The 18950-nt window shown below is 41.9% G+C and overlaps 1 protein-coding gene across 3 annotated transcripts in view; it reads right to left on the bottom strand.

Annotated features, from left to right (window-relative positions):
- The window catches only part of zbtb46 (zinc finger and BTB domain containing 46), a 114519-nt gene that overhangs the window by 37782 nt on the left and 57787 nt on the right, over positions 1–18950 (bottom strand). For all 3 annotated transcript variants that reach the window (XM_086030781.1, XM_086030765.1, XM_086030772.1), the window contains 2 exons: positions 17023–17243; positions 15990–16917 (listed from right to left, as the gene is read on the bottom strand). In XM_086030781.1, coding sequence (XP_085886907.1) covers positions 15990–16917; positions 17023–17243 — 1149 coding nt within the window. The remainder of the gene's footprint in view (positions 1–15989; positions 16918–17022; positions 17244–18950) is intronic.

Genomic DNA, 18950 nt, shown 5'->3' with positions numbered 1-18950 from the left:
GTGTTGTGTGTATGTATATAAACAGCGGCTGAAATACGTATTTAAAACAAGTTAACATTTTAAAAAACTAAATATATTTCCAGAATCAATATGAAATTTTCTCCACATGATGGGAACAACCCAAGTAATCCATATGTACAAAGAAACTAAAATAACGAAATTAGCTCAGAAATTAAGTTGTGTGTAATAATGTGAAATGACGCAGGGAAAAAATCATTAAACACGCCAACTGGTATTTATTTTACTCTTTGTGCAAAAGCCTTTGTTTGCAATGACAACTTCAAGACGCCTTCTTTATGGAGAAACTAGTCGAACGCATTGCTCTGGTCTGAACTCAGTCCACCCCTCCACACAAGCAGTCTTCAAATTTTCATTATATACATATGTAGAATTTTTCTTTTTTTTTTTTAATTTAAAAAAAAGGATGGATGGATGGATGGATAGATGGATGGATACATGGATAGATGGATAGGCGTGTGATATTCGACCCCTTTACTGTTAGTGCAGCCAACACACTGCAGTCTAGTCTTCCTCAATGATTCTTCTTCTTTTAAGGGTTGGCTTCTTCTGTTTTCTGGTGACTAGCCGTGGCTGCCCAACAGCGCCACCTCAGACTTGGCATATATATTACAGCCTAACAGCATCTTCTTGTGGATGACACGCATTTCTTTACAAACCTCCCAAGACCCGGCCGTCCCTCTAAACTTTCAGGCCAAACAAAGAAAGTGCTGATCAGAGATGCAGCCAAGTGGCCCATGATCACTCTGGATGAACTGCAGGGATTCACATCTGAGGTAGGGTAATCTCTCCATAGGACGACTATTAGTCGCACACTGCACACATCTGGCCTGTATGGAAGAGTGGCAAGAAGAACGTCATTTCTCAAAGAAATTCATAAAAAGTCCCATTTGACATTTGCCCTAAGCCACCTGGGAGACACAACAAACATGTGGGAGAAGGTGTTCTGGTAAGATGAAACCAAAATGGAAAGTTTTGGGCTAAATCCAAAATCTATGTTTGGTGAAAAGGTAGCATTGCACATCACCCTGAACACACCATTCCCAGTGTCAAACATGGTTGTGGCAGGTGTGGAGCTGCTTTTTTTCCCGAAGGGACAGCGAAGATGGTTAAAATTGATGGGAAGATGGATGGAACCATTTTGGAAGAAAACTAATTGCAGTCTGCTTAAGACCTGATTATGTGACGGAAGTTTACCTTCCAACATTACAATGATCCGAAACATAAAGCAAAATCTACAATGGAATGGTTCAAAACCAAACATATTCTGGTGTTAGAATGGCCAAGTCACAGTCCAGACGTGAATACAATGGAGAATCTGTTGAAAGATCTGAAAACTGCTATTCACAAACACTCTCCATCTAATCTAAGTTTCTTACTGAAAATTCAGTCCCTACATGTGCAAAGCTGATACAAACATACCCCCAAAAAACGTGCAGCTGTAATCGCAGCAAGTCTGTCCGTCTGACTGTCTACCTACCTACTTTAGGACACAGTGCTGTCAAGCAAAATACGTTTGGCTTTGTCAATATAAACTGTAAATCCCTCCCCTTATGGATTTGTAGCTTCCACAGTGATTTGGAACACCAATGATATGATATGCCATGAATGATGTGAATCTGATTCACATACCGTAAGATTGTGATGGGGAAGGGTGGAGGATAAAAGCATTACAAAACACCGCACTAGGAATACGTCAAAAAGCACAAGAGTGCGGTTTGATAAGTTCAATGCGACTTTAGGAAAGGGGGATAATTTGGGAGGGGAGGGGAAGACGGCTAGGCTGCTTCCTTAGTCGGACACTGGAATGTAGAGCGGGCGTATCCTTGTGTGTGTGTGTGTGTGTGTATGTTTTGCTGTATTTATGTGAGTGTTTGTGCCAGACAGGAATCCCTAACCCCCACAGACTCCGGCTCCACTTATCAAGGCCTGAACAGAGGGGTATGCAGGAGGAGAAGGGTCCGGGTGTCTAACATTATCAAATCCACCTTTAAAGCCCTCGTCGCACCCTTTCTCCTTGACACATCTACACACGCGCACGCACACACACACACCAACACACACCCACACACAAACGGAACCTTGAAGCTGCATGTCTGATACACCAGAGGAACCATGGGAAGGCCAAACAGTCTCACCATGAAAAGAAAAAACATCAAACTATGACCACCCACTCCCACTTCATGAATCCCATTCCTAAATGGATCGCACAAAATCTAAAATATCCCAGCAAGTCTCTTTTTTTCCACTCACTCAAAACACTACACTAATTTTAAGGTTCACGTCTCATATGGATTAAAGAAAAGGAAACACAAAAGTATTGTTGTTGAAGGTGCTGCCTGAAACAATCTCTGAGTCGTTTTTTTCATCCAGAAGTGTCACGAATGGCATATCCATATCGGTGTTAGAAGACTAGTGAAACATTGTGACTGGTGGGGAATTTTGAACATACGCAGACATGTGACTTCGCAAACACCTTTCGACATTGAACATTAAATAATATTAGCTAATAGAACACATTCCTTTATCCTTTATAAACGTTTTCATAATGTTTTTAAAGGCTTTTTAGTAAACTATGTAAGTTATTGACTTGAGAAATGTGTGTGAAGAATAAGCCTTGGGCCACCATGAGCCAAGTTGCGGTGGCCCTGTCAAAAGCGATACTACGCCCGTAGATTCACAATATCAGAAAAAACTTAAGTTAGGCTAAGTGGTAGAGAAGCCGACCGGCTTCATAATATATGTTTCATTTTAGTCCGTGTCGTGTATTTACCTTGTTTATCGGTCTGCCTGTCACGATAACACATTTTTCAGGAGGATATATTTACCCAGAAACTCTCGCGATAAACAATAGTATTGCTTGTTTGTTGTTGTTTTTTTAAATGTCACTGATCATGTTAGTTAGAGCAAAAATAATGAAAGTACATAATTTTTCACTGAAACTATCCATGAAACTATCCTTATGAAAATATCTTGGAGAAATAAATACAAATTAAATTTAATAAAAAAAGACTCAGGCTCAAGAACATTCAACAAATAACACAACACATTAGGGCTGGAATAAATCCTTGAGTAATTCGGGTTCCTCGGTCCAAAAGATGCTCGAGGCATATTTTTCGGCCTTCAATATTTGCTTATTTACGTGTACACTGTCAGGAGGAAGTAGTCAAGTTAACCGCAGCAACAATAGTTCATGCTATGCATGACAGTAACACCACCAACGCGGTAAGAAGGCCAACTTCAAAATAAACCTTACCTTACTATGGAGTAAGATAGCTGTCAAAAAGTCATATGCGTGAATAACGATTCGTATCCGTAATAGTAATACTTTGTGTTTTAATTATTTCCCTGTGAGTACAGATCAAAATTGTGAGGGTTTGATTTTTTTTCTTGTGAGTGGGGATCAAAATTGTGGGTGTGAAATGTTTGTAAATCAAAAATGTGTTTTGTGAATACAACTCTCGCTTCTACAACCACAAATCTTCACTACGCACAAATTGCCAGCTGATGATACGAATCACTTTGTGAGAGGACGAATCAACACAACATGCAAATTAAGATGATGTCACGCGGGCCACAGGCAGGATCAAGGGGAGCTAATCGATCCGCGATTCCTCCTCCCGCGCATGCGTAGAGAAGAAAACAAAGATGGCGAATGCGAGCGGATCGGATGGCGCTTCCACCACCTCAGAATTTTGAGTTACACTCCCAAAAAAATCCAGTTTACAATGCTGTACTGCTAATATCTTATTGACTGTCAGTACGTATAGCTATTTTGAAGTTTTTATGCACAAGGCAACAAAGTTGGGCACATTTTAATTGAAAATATTAGTTTCAATGTCATTTATGTTTTTCTTTTACAGTAGCAGCAACAAGATTGCTCGTGTCATGCCTCAAGAACAGTAGTAGTATTGATTCGATCAAAAAGACGAGGATAACACTAATTCATTTCCTTTTCAACATACAGTATATGCAGCTAACAGTATATCTTTTTTCATTCAGATTTCTGACAGACCTGGAGAGGAGTTTGCTAAAGAGTGTGACCAAAAATAATAGGAAAGTTATGGTAGTTTGTCCATACATTCCTATCAAAGGTGCGTGTGTATGTGTGTGTGGGTGTGGGTGTGGGTGTGTGTGTGTGTGTGGGGGTGTGTGTGCGTGTGTGCGTTAGCGTGGGTGTGTCTTTGTGCATGCGCACTGGCTAGACACTGGAGGGCGACAGGAGACTTTGCCCTCCAGTGGAACACACCCACAGTTGTGCGCGTGTGTGCGCATGTACAGTATATGTAAGCCCAGTTAGCAACCAGACCTTCAAAACATTTCAACAAGACGAATCGATTTAAAATCGATTTTCGATTAATCGTTACATCCCCAGTATATACACATACTGTACTTATATACATATAAGCACATACATAAGTACATATAAGTACATTTTAATCATGTGACTAATCGATTAATCGTCCATCCCTAATATATACATTCTGTTTAGTACATATACAGTACACACACACACATACATATATACATATACATATATATACATATACATATATATACATATACATATATATACATATACATATATATACATATACATATATATACATAGATATATATATACATATATATATAGATATATATACATATATATGTATATATATATCTATACATATATATACATATACATATATACATATACATATATATATATTTTTTTTACATTTTACATACACTATATATCACTCATTGACACACATTGAGTGTGCGCGTGTGCGAGTGTGCGTGTGTAGTATGAGCTCAATGCCTCAATGAAAGGGACACACCCACTGGCTGTAAACCTCGACATCCTGTGCAGGTTGTCCATTTTGTCCAAACATCACACAACCCCCCAGCCTCCGCCAACACCTCCCCCTCCCCACATGGCGCCCCTTTCCAACTGATGTGGCGGGGGTGGAGGCCACAGAGGGAGCGGGCACAGCAAAGAGAACAAAGCTACCTTGCTCAAATAAACAGAGCAGGGGAGAGGAACTCCAGGTTGGCTGAAAATGACAGAGTGCAAAGATTCAGCCATCAGCTAAGAGTAATGTCCCTTCACACACTTTCAGCTTCTTTTTGTCATGCTGCAGTTTCCAGCTTGTGCTCAAATGCCTCTTAGTGAATGTCAGGTACAGTGAGACAAGCCATAGCCCAGCGGTGCTGCCAGGCTCACGGCTGCAGGGTCCATTATCTGGGCGATCAGATCAGTGGGAGGGAAGCATGTTACCTCGCTCACATCACCAGAACAGAAGCTACGACATCACCTCGCACTGACTTTAAAAGGGTCATATGTACATCTTACTTTCTATTATTTACTCACCGAGCATGACCGCAAATGCCACATTTCCACGAAGAATTGATGCTGCCCTAAAAGTGCTTATAAATGCCTATAAAAATAGTTTAAAACATACATTTACCACAAACTATGCCTGACACTTTATTGGCATTTCAAACAGTTATAGTCATACAAATCAAACATTGCTTTACCCATAAAAATTCACGACAGTAAACACCTTACAGCTAAGAGCGCACATACACAATGTGCAGTGCCTGTTTGTGCACGTCAACAATTTTGATTATGATGACAAAAAATTACATTGACTGCACAGCAAAGCGCAGGAGTTTCATCGATGGCGCCGACATTGCTGTGCTGGCCGGAAAGTCCTTGACCCATTTTTGCCGATGAGTCCTCCGCCCGCGACCTGGGTACCGGCCTCATCACTCCGTCCTTATTCATAAAAATGATCGTCCTCTGACAGTCTGTCCTTACGTCCGCCAGTCAGCACCGGGGAGTACTATGTCACACACAGTGTCTTGTACACTTGGCGGATCTTGTGTGGAGAGCGCAAAATGAAGGAAAAGTTGTGGTTTGTGGACATCCCGAGCTATATGACAGGGCCACCATCCAGTACCGAGACAAGAAAAAAAGACAGCAGGCATGGAGAACTGAGCAAGGAGCTTGTTATATGATATGTTTTTACTTTCTTTCTTTAGTTTTTTTCCAGCTCTTGAACTTTCCCAAGACAGCAATATTGTTTGCATTAGTTTTAGCACAGTGTCAGCCGGTTGGTTGCGACGTCGAAATCTTTTTTTAATGTTTTGCCAGTCGTTATCTACTACCAAGCAAAGCCCCTCCCCTCTCCCATGTGCGCAAATGGAGCGGCTGCGACATTCAGGTTTCATATTTACCGCGGTTAAACGCCAGCGCTCCTTCTTCTTCTCCTTCTTTGTCTTCATCTCATTCTTCTTCTCCTTCTGTCTTTTCTTCTCCCCTCCGTGCAGACCAAACGTGTGCAGTGCACAGCGTTCCCGCCGGAGCGTTCCCAATGCAATTAAGTACGAGCAGTTGGGTAATTAGTGGCGCGTTTGATGAGTCCGTCGTTTGCCCATTTCGCCTAGTAGGTTGAGATGAACTTTGGCCGCCTCGCGACCACATCACACGCATGAGGGACGATTAGTGGGATGGACTAAAAAAACCCTTGCCATTGCTTAGTCCGTCCCTTTTTTGTTGTCCTCGCCTGTCCTCAGTCCAAAAAATGGGCGTCCGTCCGGGACGGAGGGACGGACCGTTCCGCCCCTGTGATGGAATATCCAGCCCTGGCACTTCGGGTGTTTACTGAACAGAAAACGCTGAATCTACACAGTGACAACACAAAGTGGAGGTCGTAGATGAGTTTAGTGATGTCCCGCTGAGTTCTTGTTAGGGAATCCATTGGTTTTGATGTTTAGTCCTAGTTTGGCGAAACTATCATGAGCCAAAACAGACACCAGAAAGTGACACCACCATTTCAGTACCGCCCTCCAACTGAATGTCAATTCCAAATCTGAGCTGGCTGCTGTTGTTGAATTTATGATTGGATAAGAGAGTGTGTGTAGGCGGGGCTTCCACCTAAAGACACAACAGCCTCCTGCTTTCCGCCATGGAAGTTTGATTAAACGGACAAATAGTTTGATGGTGTTTTGGCGTGTTAGAGGAGTCTATCCCATCACACTGAAAATCATATTTTAAAAACAGTCATTTATCAATCAATTCATCCATACCGGTTGTCTCCATTAAGTTTGCAGGTGAGCAAAGCTTTTTTATATAATGTGTAAACAGAATCACACAGTGGAAGCTCAAATATCCACTCGCACCTTTTAAATAAGCAGAGCTTCAGATTAAGCAATCATTTTTTTCAAGTGAGGTGTAATAGTGTGATCTGTCTATATTGTTCTTTTCATGTGATGCCTGTGTGTGTTTCAGGGTGGAGTTTCACAAATGGGGGTTGGCGGTGGGGGGCGGGGGGGGGGGGGGCTATTCTGCCGTGAATTGTGTAACCACAGAAACCTCCTGATCCACCCACCCTGCATGTCGTGCCAACAGGACATCCTGCCATGATGCACGGAGGCTCGTTTAATTCTTCGACCTGACTGATAGATGCCAAGAGACGCGGGGGCTGTACTGTATATACTGCATGCAAGTTCTCGCGGGTGAGCGCACACAGTGTGTGTGTGGGCCATTGCTCACTCCAGCACACACACGTGCCCATCCCAGGTGCACGCAGGGTGGGATTTCTAATCTTTAACACCCCCGCACCCTCATTCTCTGGCATGCTCTAGGGGCAGAAGGTGGGGAATGGAGGGAGCCGGGGGCGGGGGGGGGGGTTGCTGCCCGACGTTCTTGGGATTAAAAAAAAAGATCAAGATTCGGGAGGGTCTTTTTTTCCTTCCTCTGTCCAATGTGGCTGGTTTAATAGAATTAAAAATAGAGCACATTTAGAGAAGGCAGAACTGTGAGAGAACAAGACAGACAGCAAGAGTGTGAAAAATGGTGTGAATGTGTGCGGGTAGGAGAAGGGGCTTTTAGCTGGTGGACTGCCCATAATGTCCGGCAGGATGTGAGGTCATACGACAAGGATGGCTGGTGGGCGGTGAGAAAAAACTGGTTGCCACGGCAATATTACATTTTTTTTTTTCTTCTTAAGGCTGAAATGAGGCTCTCAATAAAAAGAATAGTGGGGGAAGAACAGCCTAGTGAATGGGAGGTGGGGCAGGCAGGCCATAGGAGTCAATAGGATGGGAGGAAAGGGCTGAAATGATCATGTGTGTAGTCTGGGGACAAAGAGCAAAGAGAGGGAGGGGGGAAACAGCGAGGTGTGGAACACAATGCGAGACAACAGATAAAGGAAGCACTGTGGAAAAAGTGAGAAAGCCCAACCAGGGGCCAGAAAAAAGACGACACACAGAAGAGAATAGTGTGGGGGCGAGGGAGGACGGCCTTCACTGTGATGAAGTAGTCATCTAACGCAAGCGTATGAAGAAAAGGGTGCAAATTAAGTCCACACAATCTGAAATATTAAATCTATTTTGTTTTTTAATGAAGGAGGAGTGAATTGGGGAGGAAATATGAGAGTAGATTATTAAAGAAAAAAGTGAGTAGAAGGGAGTGAAAAAGTGGAGAGGGACAGAGGGGTGTTGAAAGCTGTTCATGGTGTTTTAAATATTAAACCTATTTCAAGTTTAATGAAGTGCAAATACTATTGGGAGAGACTTAGCTGGAATACAGAGAGGAAGGGGGCGAAAGGGGGATCTGATTCATTATTTTAAGTGTTCACCTTTAGACTGCCGAGGCTTGGGGAGACAGGGTGCAAGGCGACAGAGAGCGAGAAAGAGCAAAAGTTGATGTGGAGGTTCAAACATGAGGTGAGCGGCGGGGCGACGCCATTCTGCAGGCCTTAGGTGAGTTCTGATGGGTTCACAGCTCCACAGGGTGAAGGTCTGAACACCAACAAATGAAACCGTGCAGCACATGAGCAGAGTTGACGCTAGAACTCCTTTTTTTTTTTCTCTCTGTGGGCAGGTGTGAGAGAATGAATGGGTGTTTTGTTGAGGAGAGAGAGTCAGATAAAGATGTTGGATTTTAAAAAAAATATATATATAAAAATTGAGTTGTAATCCATGTGCACCAGCTCGAGGGAAAAACGGAACAAGAACAACCCACGTGTCTGAACTCTTCATGTGTGAGCGTCTCATTCTGGCCTTCTACCAAGTTGCCAAAATCCCTTTAAGCTCCCCTGAAAGGTCATCAAATAATTTCAATATAAATAATAAATACATAAAATAATTACCATGTATGTAGCAATGTCAAGTGGGTGTGTCCTCGGGGCTGAATAAAAATCGAGCATACAGCAAAAAAATGAACTTTGCAGAGGGTTGTTGAAAAATGACTTTAAAAAATTTGGAAAAAATCCACATGCTAAATAACGAGCATGATTTTGGCAGGATAGGATAATCACTTGAAACAAAAGGCTACGAATAAGTAATTACAATACAGTGTTGCCTTGAGATACTCAAAACATTTACTGTATATCTGAAATCGTCATTCGCCATTGAAAAGAATGGAAATGCCATTAATCCCTTCCAGCCTCCCCCCACAAAATGTTTGTGTTTTAGTTTTCTGATAAACGGAGATGGGAAATCCACATCCAGAAAGCAAAAAGCTGCCACAATTTGGCTTTAGCCACAGGTGCTTCTGTCCAACCAGCTGGTAAACGAGCGCAATTGATTAGAAGCACCTGTGGCTCAAGGCAAACTGTGGCAGGATTTTTACTTTCTGGACCTGGATTTCCCATCTCAGCTAACCGCTACCAACAAACACGGACTGCAGCAGAGTGTGATTGGCTGCCGACTCCCATCCATTCAGGACCTGTACATCTCCAGGACCCGGGGACACGTAGGTCAGATTACAGCCGATCCTACTCACCTTGGACACAGCCTGTTCCATCCTCTCCCCTCAGGCAGGAGGTTCTGGTGCGTATGCTTCCTCCACATGAACAGATTCTTCCCCTTGGCTATCAAACCCATTAACACTAAATAAACCAGTATCACCTAAAACTACACACCTACACTTGATGTTTATTGCACATTGTTTAAGATATTGCACATGGTTTATTTTCTTTGTACATTTATATTATATTTTCATTAGTGCTGTCAAATTTACCGCATTATCGGGCGGTAATTACATTTTGCAATTGATCACCTCAAAATATTTGACGCATTTAACGCATGCGCAGAATGGCCGCCGATGCATATTCCCAATCAGAAGTGCAGTGGCCAGCAGAGCGGACACATGTCGCCCGCGGGAGTATGAAGAAGCATTTCGAAAGAAGAGGGCAGGTTTAAATCTCAGAAATGTGAATAAATTAGTTTTCCTCATGGGACTGAGGATGAGTAGAGAAGAGGGCTGTCTTGTTTTGTGTTCATAAAGTCAGTTAAAAGGAGGAACACACGACGTGCTCATACCAACTACAGCATAGCACAGCAGAACATAGGAGCCAATCACATTTGTGTGCACTTCAGGGACCATTCCGAAAACATAAACTCTAAGAATATTACAAGGGCCACATGTAAATGTCTACATTACACACACGCGCACACGCACACACACACGCTTTGCACACATTAGAAATATTTCTGTCACTGCTCTGAGGCCCTTTTTCGTTTTTGTATTGAATAAAAATACTGTCTACTCCAGAAAGAATGTTAATAATTTTAATTTGAAAATTTCAATTTTCATCTCATGGGGATTTGTTGTTGTAATAAAAAAATACATTACATATGAACAGTATGTTGAATATATATATGTCTTATATCTTTCCATTCCAACAACAATTTACAGAAAATATGGCATATTTTGGAGATAGTTCAAATTGCGATTAATTACGATCAATTATTTTTTAAGACGTGATTAACTCAATTAAAATGTTTAATCGTTTGACAAGCTCAAAAAAATTGACAAATGGTTAAAACCAATTATTTATTCGCTACTTGGTCGTTATTTTGTATGCCGTCATTTCTTTTTTTCACTCTCGAGAACGCCAATAAACATATCTAAAAAAACGGTAGTGGGTGGGAAAGTTGTTGGGGAAAACTCCAAATTGGTGTCAGTTACTCTTCTGACAAGCAATTCATTGACATTTTTTCAAGCGTGAGATGCATAGCAAAAAGATCGGGTGTTATTTAGTATCAGTGGCATACAGAATATTTATTTATTTATGTATTTATTTTTAATAACATGACAGCTTTTGATCTGCAGATGCTTTTTATCCTAGGTCAGGTAGAAACAGCGAGTAACAACCTAAAAATAATTTCAGGCAAGTATTTAAAGGTTTAAGACATCAGCTGGCGGAGCTGGAGGCTATTTAAAACTTCTCTTTTGATATTGTCAGCTCTAATAAAATAGCGGGCAGAAACTAAATAATCGCAGATAATCAGATTAGTGGAGCCCGTCTAAAAACAGTTCCGAGTTCTTGTCCTTTCTCACATCTGAACAGCTCAAATATTTGTGTCAGCACACAAGGTGAGCATCAGACCAGTGGAGATCACGTGTCACAGACAGGAAGTTGAGCGCCCCGTGGCCCAAATAATAACGTCAAGTGAACACAGCAGATGTTTGCAAGGGAAGAGGATCTAAAGAAATCAAATCCTCATTCGTGCAACTGTTTACGTCAACATGAACACGCCACATTTTCAAACGAATGACCCGACACACAGCTTAAACACGACCATACATTATCCGTATGTGAGGGAAATAATCCATTGAAATCCTTAGTCAGGCAATCGCCATGCTGTCATACTGTTACTAGTTGTAAAACATCAACAATGATCACCATAGATATTGTATATGTGGCTGCCATTTAGCGCAGGCAGGTCATAATGAGGTACATTTACGCCCTTACTCCATTAACTTTTTGGATAAATTATACTTGTCTGAGTAGTTTTAAATTATAAAAAATACATTATACATATACGCCATTGAAGTTTGCGGTAAGAATCGCTGATGGAAGCCCGTTTAAAATCAGAGGCCGACCGGCCTATTGGCGGGTACTATTTCTGAAGATGAAGATATAAATTGGCAACACACTTTTTTTTTTTTTTGGGAGTAATGATACACAATTTCTGATAAATGTGGGTGAAGACACCTGTCCAAGTTCATTCTAATCGAATTACTGGTATATACAATTTATAATTAAGATCATCTATACCTGGTGAACCTATTGTGCAATTTTACATGTCAAGCCAAGTTTATTTATATGGCCCTTAAGCACAAGTATAAACAAAGCAAGCTAATCTAAAGACCATTTGTTGTGGCTAAACATATTTTGAGGTCTACTACCTTTTACTTATATCAAAATTGACAGTATTCTCATTTGAGTATAATTGTGACTACTCTACATACCTCTGGCCTAGAGTAACACTGGTAAAACAGTGAGCACTGATTGTATTGTCACAAATTCGACGAGTATGTTGGAATTTGAATGGTTCCGTCAACAAACGTGGAATTGTACCTAAATACTTAATGCTCACAAAAGTCATTAAAAAATCCAGAAACTGAAGAAAAATACGACGAGACAATCAATTGATGGTGTCTCGCCTCCTGGTGTGGATTTTGCATTTTCTTTGACACGTTTCTGTGTTCATGAAGATAAGACAAAAAGCAAATATTACTGAGGAGATATTGTATGTAAGAAAAAAAAAAGTACTTCTAGTTACCGTACTTAAACAACTTCATTTTACATGTACGTACAGTATATGTCAACAGAACGAAAGTAATACATTTGACAGCATGTAAGTCTTCAAGAGATCGTGTTCCTACGGTTCACTCTACCGTCTTTGCAATTATGTATTGAATGTAGTAGCTTTAAATAGAGCTGTACACGACTTTCTAATTCCCTGGGCGTCCATATGCCCTTTACATCTGATTCAGATTTCCAACTGCAGGTGACAAAATCCTTTACTTACAGAGACTTAAGACTTAAGAGGGCATAAGCCTAAACAGATCTTGTGTATTTTTGACCATCACTCAGTATAAACTGATGCCACTTTTGCTCCGGTGAACATTTTTTTTTTCTCTGTTAGAATTTACTGGCTTCACATGACAGAACAGAAGAATGCTCCGACAGGCACACCACCCCCAGTGAAGGGTCTATGTGCTTCTCGGTCAATAATGACCTCACAAAACCTGTTCAGGAAAGAAATCCCCCTCAACCCTCCCTAAACACAAAGAAACCACCTTCCTGGAGTCTTACTAAACACAATAGTAATCGTGACACGCTGAGCAGAAGTGCAGCATTAAACCGTGATGCAAAAAACATTTAATGCTTTACATTACATGTATTCATATTAATAATTCATGTTTATATAAAGTACATATAGGTGGCGATTGTTCATTTTTTTTAAATAAAAATAAAAATCTAAGGAGGCTGGAACGGACCATTGGCATTTCTGTTCATTTCAATGGGTCAAAGATGACTGAAGATTTGTGTGTTTTGAGTAAAGAATGTGGTCACGGAAAAAATTAAACTCATATTTCAAGGCACCAGTCGGTGGAATTGCCAGATATTGATAGTTTTTGTGAGTGTTCTTCTGAGATTTTCTACAATGTTATGGAACCTGCGCAGTCTGGATTTTTCTAGGAGAACATTCATGAGGACAAGACGATCTTGTCTATCGTTGATGGAATTAAGGTCATCATTAAGCCAACGGGGTCAAATTTTTCCACACCAAAAATCACAAACTCACTCACTTTAATGCCGAAACAACCCCCCCCAAATGTTCCCGCAAGACTGGAGACATAAGAATAATTCAAACCTGCTCCCAATAATTGATTGATTGATAATTGATAATATGTGTCTCAAGACGAGATGGAAGATTAAGGTTACAGGAATTTCCTTTCCTCTGCTCCTATACTTTTCTTTTCTCTCTCTTTCCCCAACACGTACCACTCTCATCAACGTGTCTACCTTTTTCTGTCTACTCGCCCTTTCCAGAGGTCCTTCCCTAAATCCCGCAGAGAGGGGGTGGAGCTTAGGATAGTGAGGACGCACTGGTAATCCGTGCAGTGACCCAGGTCAATTCAATTATCCTGTTTTCTTTAGCTGTGCGACGTGTGTGCCCATTTCACAGCCAACTCCCTTAATGCGCCCAGGATTAGCTTCTCTTACTTTTAATGATCTAACTATCGACGCCTTGGGCCCACAGCGCACTTAAACCCCCACTAATACACACACAACACACAGCCAGGTGTTTTTGATGAATTAGTTTTTGTGCTAAGAAATTCATTAACTATTGTGAACTGAGAGAGGCTTCCTCAAATGAAAACATTTATTTGAACGCGAGATTCGGTTTACCTCTTGATGTGGGTGACGGAGTGTTTTTGTGTCACATATACAAGAGCAAGAAGAGGATTGTATCATTTATCTGCATTTAACCCCGTTTCACCTCACACCTTCAAGATTTGAGATAATCATCTTAGTCCTAACACGTTAGTGTGGAAGCAAGCATCTCAACCCCGGAGAAAGAAAATAGGTCATACTCTGCTAGTAAACTTTTGGGACACTGCACATGAATACTTTTTTATATGCCGCACACAAAATGAATGAATAATGCTTTTCAAACGGAATTGTGAATGGAGTTTCTTTTAAAAGACAAATTAAATTAAACTCTAAAAATAACAATGAAATGAATGGGTTCTTCTGTTTGCCAAGCAAAAATCGGGCAAATCGATTTTGTGTAATCCCGCAAACTAGCCAAATAAGCATACAACTACATAATCTGCCCTCTTCACAGTACAACAACTTCCAACTGCTTAACCTTTGGAACTAGTAAATATACAGCATGTGATGAAACCAATTTTTCACAGCAGTAACATGACAATTGACATCTTTGTGGAGTATTCTAAAAAACATGCAATGAGCGCTTTCAAGCACCTCTAAAATCTTCCAAGAAAAGTTCATGATAAAAAAGGATTACTGAAGTACATGATCTAGATTAGTGTCCACAATGTTCTTCTCACATGTATTGCTTCATTTGCACTACTTAAAGTGGAAGTGAACCCAGAATTTTTCTTTACAATAATTTGTTCTATACAGCCCCGCTAGTCTAAAAACAGCAGTGTGATTAATATTGCTTTTGTGGATTATGAAAATCCACCCGTTTTTATCCTTCTCAGAGGGCGGCCGTTATGCCAATTGCTGTCAATTGAAAATGACATCACAGTTGACCAAGGCTCGGGTAACGACCAACCACTGCCCAGCTTCAGAAAACAGGTAAGCTGTGATTGGTCGTTACCTGCACAACTATGATGTCATTTTCAGTCGACAGCAAGTGGCAAGATGGCCGCCCCCTGAGATGGATAAAAACGGGTTGATTTTGCTCATTTTCCGCAAATGTCATATTAATCAGAATGCCGTGTTTTGACTAGTGGAGGTGCATACAAAATATTAATGTAAACAACATTTTTGGGTTGACTTTCTTTAAATCAATTTTTGGGGGTAAGCGACGCCGTTTGAAAGATAGAAATTTTGGTGCGCACAAGTTTATTGAGGATGTTTTGAGATTATTTGTCAGCCAATCAGAGAGGGGGTTCCCCAAGTAACAGAAAAAAACTAAAGCATTGAGATATGTTGATAAATAATAAAGTGAAAGTATACTGTTTTGGACCAGCTTTTCTATAGGCAATATCACATAAGAACGTTTGACAACTTTCACCAAGAAGTCAATTTTTTTTCCTGCCGTGTCTTGTATTCTAGTTGAAGCATCCATTCCAACCCGACTTAGCATTTTGACAGACAGTCATGCTTGGAAAATCTGGTCACATTACAATTCACAAGATGAAGGATTTGACTTGCGTCCAATCGTTCAACTCATTACACCCTGTGGGGGTTTTGAAGGTGTGGTTTGTCGCCTAAACACACACACTTCAAATTTCATTCGAGAAAATTTTAAGTTGACTTTAGAGCAGTGCAACTGTAGTTGAGCAGGTATTAAGACCTGCTTTTGTGACCCAAAACAACATCCCAATCGACTACCCTACGTAAAAGGGTTCCCTGTTGCGAGACAAAAATGCAACTCAAACGTGCAAGAGCAACATCAAAAGCGAGACACGGTCATACCTGGGATATCCTGTCCATTGTAGTTCCAGCCGGCCACACCTAGCATGGATGGAAGAGGAGACCCAGGCCTACTGTCCCTGTCTCTCTCTCTTTCCCGCTCTCCTTCCCAATTCCTCTCAGCCTGCTGGGTGATATGTCTGACCGTGTCCTTGTTCTTCCTGTTCTTCCTCCGTCCCGATCCTGATAAGGGCTGCCAGGCTCCATCTGCACCTGCATTCGAGCCGCCTACCGCAGGATGCCGTTGGCTCTGGGCCGCACCCCTGGGGGTGTCCCGGGGATGCGAGGAAGAGGCAGGGGACACCTGCTCCTCTTTGACGCTAACAGGCCTGTAGTCATGCGGCCAAGCGGGCTGGGAGTCGTGACAAGCTTCCTCCTGGCTCTCGTGGCTCTTGGGGGGTTCTTGGTCCTCCTTGCCATACGTGCTGCCTCCCTCGTGGCAGCTGGCGATGGCAGAGTCCCCGGAGGAGTTGGCGGGGCTGGTGCGGCGTGCCAGCCAGGGGGAAGTGCTGCGACCAGACATGATGGAGGCGAGGGCTTCGGAGGCCATTCCTACTATCCCACCTCCTCCTAAGCCCACTCCGGCCACTCCCCCTGCTCCCGTTATGCCAACTGCCGCTCCACCGCCTCCACCGCCTCCTACTACTACGCCGGACGTGACGACGCCTCCCATTTCAAAGTCGGCCAGTTCGTCAGCCATCTCGGAGCGGATGCTGATGTCGAGGGCGGCCTTGATGAAGCTGTGGCACGCTTGGACGATGTCTGTCATCTGCAGGTAGCTGGCCGCCGACATGACCTCAATGACGTTCTTACTTGTTAGGGCGAGGTGAGCAGAGTACATGAAGTCGAGGATGGCTTTGAAGCCTGTCGCCGTCACAATGTCCAGATGAGTGACTGTAGTTTGATGGTGAGGCTCTGAACCTTTTTTAACCTGAGGCGTTAAGAGAAGCGGCATTTATTTATCTAGTCCGGACATCATGGGGCAACATAGAAGTCGCTCCATTGTCACAACTTCAGCGAGAGTTTAGAACCTCACCTGACAGTACAGAGTCTTGAAGTAGCGGGAGGAGCCCAGTAGGACGTTCTTGTGGGCCTTGAAGATCTTTCCATCCACGATGACGCAGGCGTCACACAGGATGCCGTGTTGCCGCTGCTCGTTGAGCTCTCGGAGGAGCTGACGGTAGTGAGAGGAAATCTCCATGTCCTCCTTCCTGTTGTTCATCTGGGTAGCTGAACAAAAGCCTCTCTTCCACAATTCTGAGAGGAGAAAGAAGAAATACAGTTACATAAAATTCCGCTGCTTTCCCACTTATTGCAGCTCATCATCGTAACGATAACAACAACATTACTCAATTTGGTAACTTAACGGTGTAATAAATCATGTTTTCTCCAGCTAGACAGTTGAAGAAACAATTATATAATTCTAACAGTAAAAACATGAAAAGGGCACAATTGCTAGAAGTCTAATTTTAGATTTCCAAACGTGCTTTGAAGGTGATTAATTATGGCCAAATGTGACTGAAATGGACAGTCGTAAAAAAATTTTTTAAAAATACAGTCTGCAACTCACACCCGCACATCAAGCGATTGACCCTCAGATAAATACAAGCTCAATGCAACAGAAAAAAATGCAACCCCTGGTGTTCTTATTGAGTAACATTTTTTTTGAAGCGCCACATGTACGTACTGCGTTTTTTTTATTTTATTGGACCACATTACCACAAACAGCATGGCTGCGATTGTCAAGGGAGAAGCGGATTGCCCTGCCCTATTATAACAACACAAAGAAAGGAAAGAAGGAGGAAAAAAAGGAGATGGATGTTTGAGAGACTGTTGGCTCAATTCATTGACTGCACTCGTGCATTACGTTGACAGAGACTTTACACTCTTTGCTTTCTCAGCCTCAGGCAAAATTATAAATAAAGTCAGGTATTATTGCAAAACACTTCCTTATAATGTATATACGGCATTGGTGCGGCTGTCTGGATGACGCTTCGCACCCAGAAACGCAATTTTTGTTTTAAAAGCTCATGAGCTACGACATGGCATTACGTTTCTACATCGTTCACCTGTTTCGTGGAGAATGGTTGGCCGATGGTTGGCAACTTTAAAATAGTGGCAGGAGACAGTTCAGCAGCGTTCATCCCCGTCGCTCTGTGTGCAATGGGACTTAGCGACTTACACATATAAAACTATTCAAAGGATACCACTCAATCTGTGCGTTTTTACTGCACTGCTGTTCAACAAACATTATGTAAGCAATACAGTATACTGTATGTGGTGGCTCTCTGCAAAGTTTCAAGGCGCAAATAATGCTTAAAAATTCATGCACTGAATACAAGTCCACTAGCCATGCATGTTTCAAGAAAATAAAACATGAGTTACATTATATGCAATAAATGTATTCTGACTGTTTTACTCCGGATTTTAAAGCACAGGTAGCGTAGTGAAGTACATGCCGCTGAGCATTTCGTCCCAGGGACGGAACAGGATGAGAAGTCTTTTAAAACGGACGGACTAAGCAAGGATAGAAGTGGGTTTTCGTCCGTCCCTCTATTCATCCCTAACCGGGTCAAGTACCGACTGAACGTGTTGTGTTGGGTTCTTTTAAAAAGCAAGACCACTGCATGTTCTCATCTACGAAGCCACTTTCATTAATAAATTGCCTGCACAATTCTTTTCATGTGCTTCACAGTAGTCACTTTGCACATGCATATTCCGCCAACACATGTAATACCACGGATAATGCCACAGAAGTCAGGATGTGACAGAAACACGCCAAGTCTGTCTTTCGTGTGATAGCAAATTTGTTTTGTTAAGTAAGTGTTAACATTTAGTACCTTATCCCTTTGCATGCGAAGTATATCCTTCTGTGGCAAATATTTAGACTGTAAAAAGTTGACATTTAAACAACCCGGAAGTGAAAGTGGAGGTCTTTGTTTCCTCTTAAAATAACCATGCGTT

This window comes from Filicampus tigris, chromosome 1, assembly GCF_054856515.1.
Source record: "Filicampus tigris isolate MCC_2025a chromosome 1, RoL_Ftig_1.0, whole genome shotgun sequence".
Classification (NCBI taxonomy): Eukaryota; Metazoa; Chordata; class Actinopteri; order Syngnathiformes; family Syngnathidae; genus Filicampus; species Filicampus tigris.
Note: the sequence above shows the minus strand (reverse complement) of the source record. Positions and strands in the feature narration are given on the sequence as shown.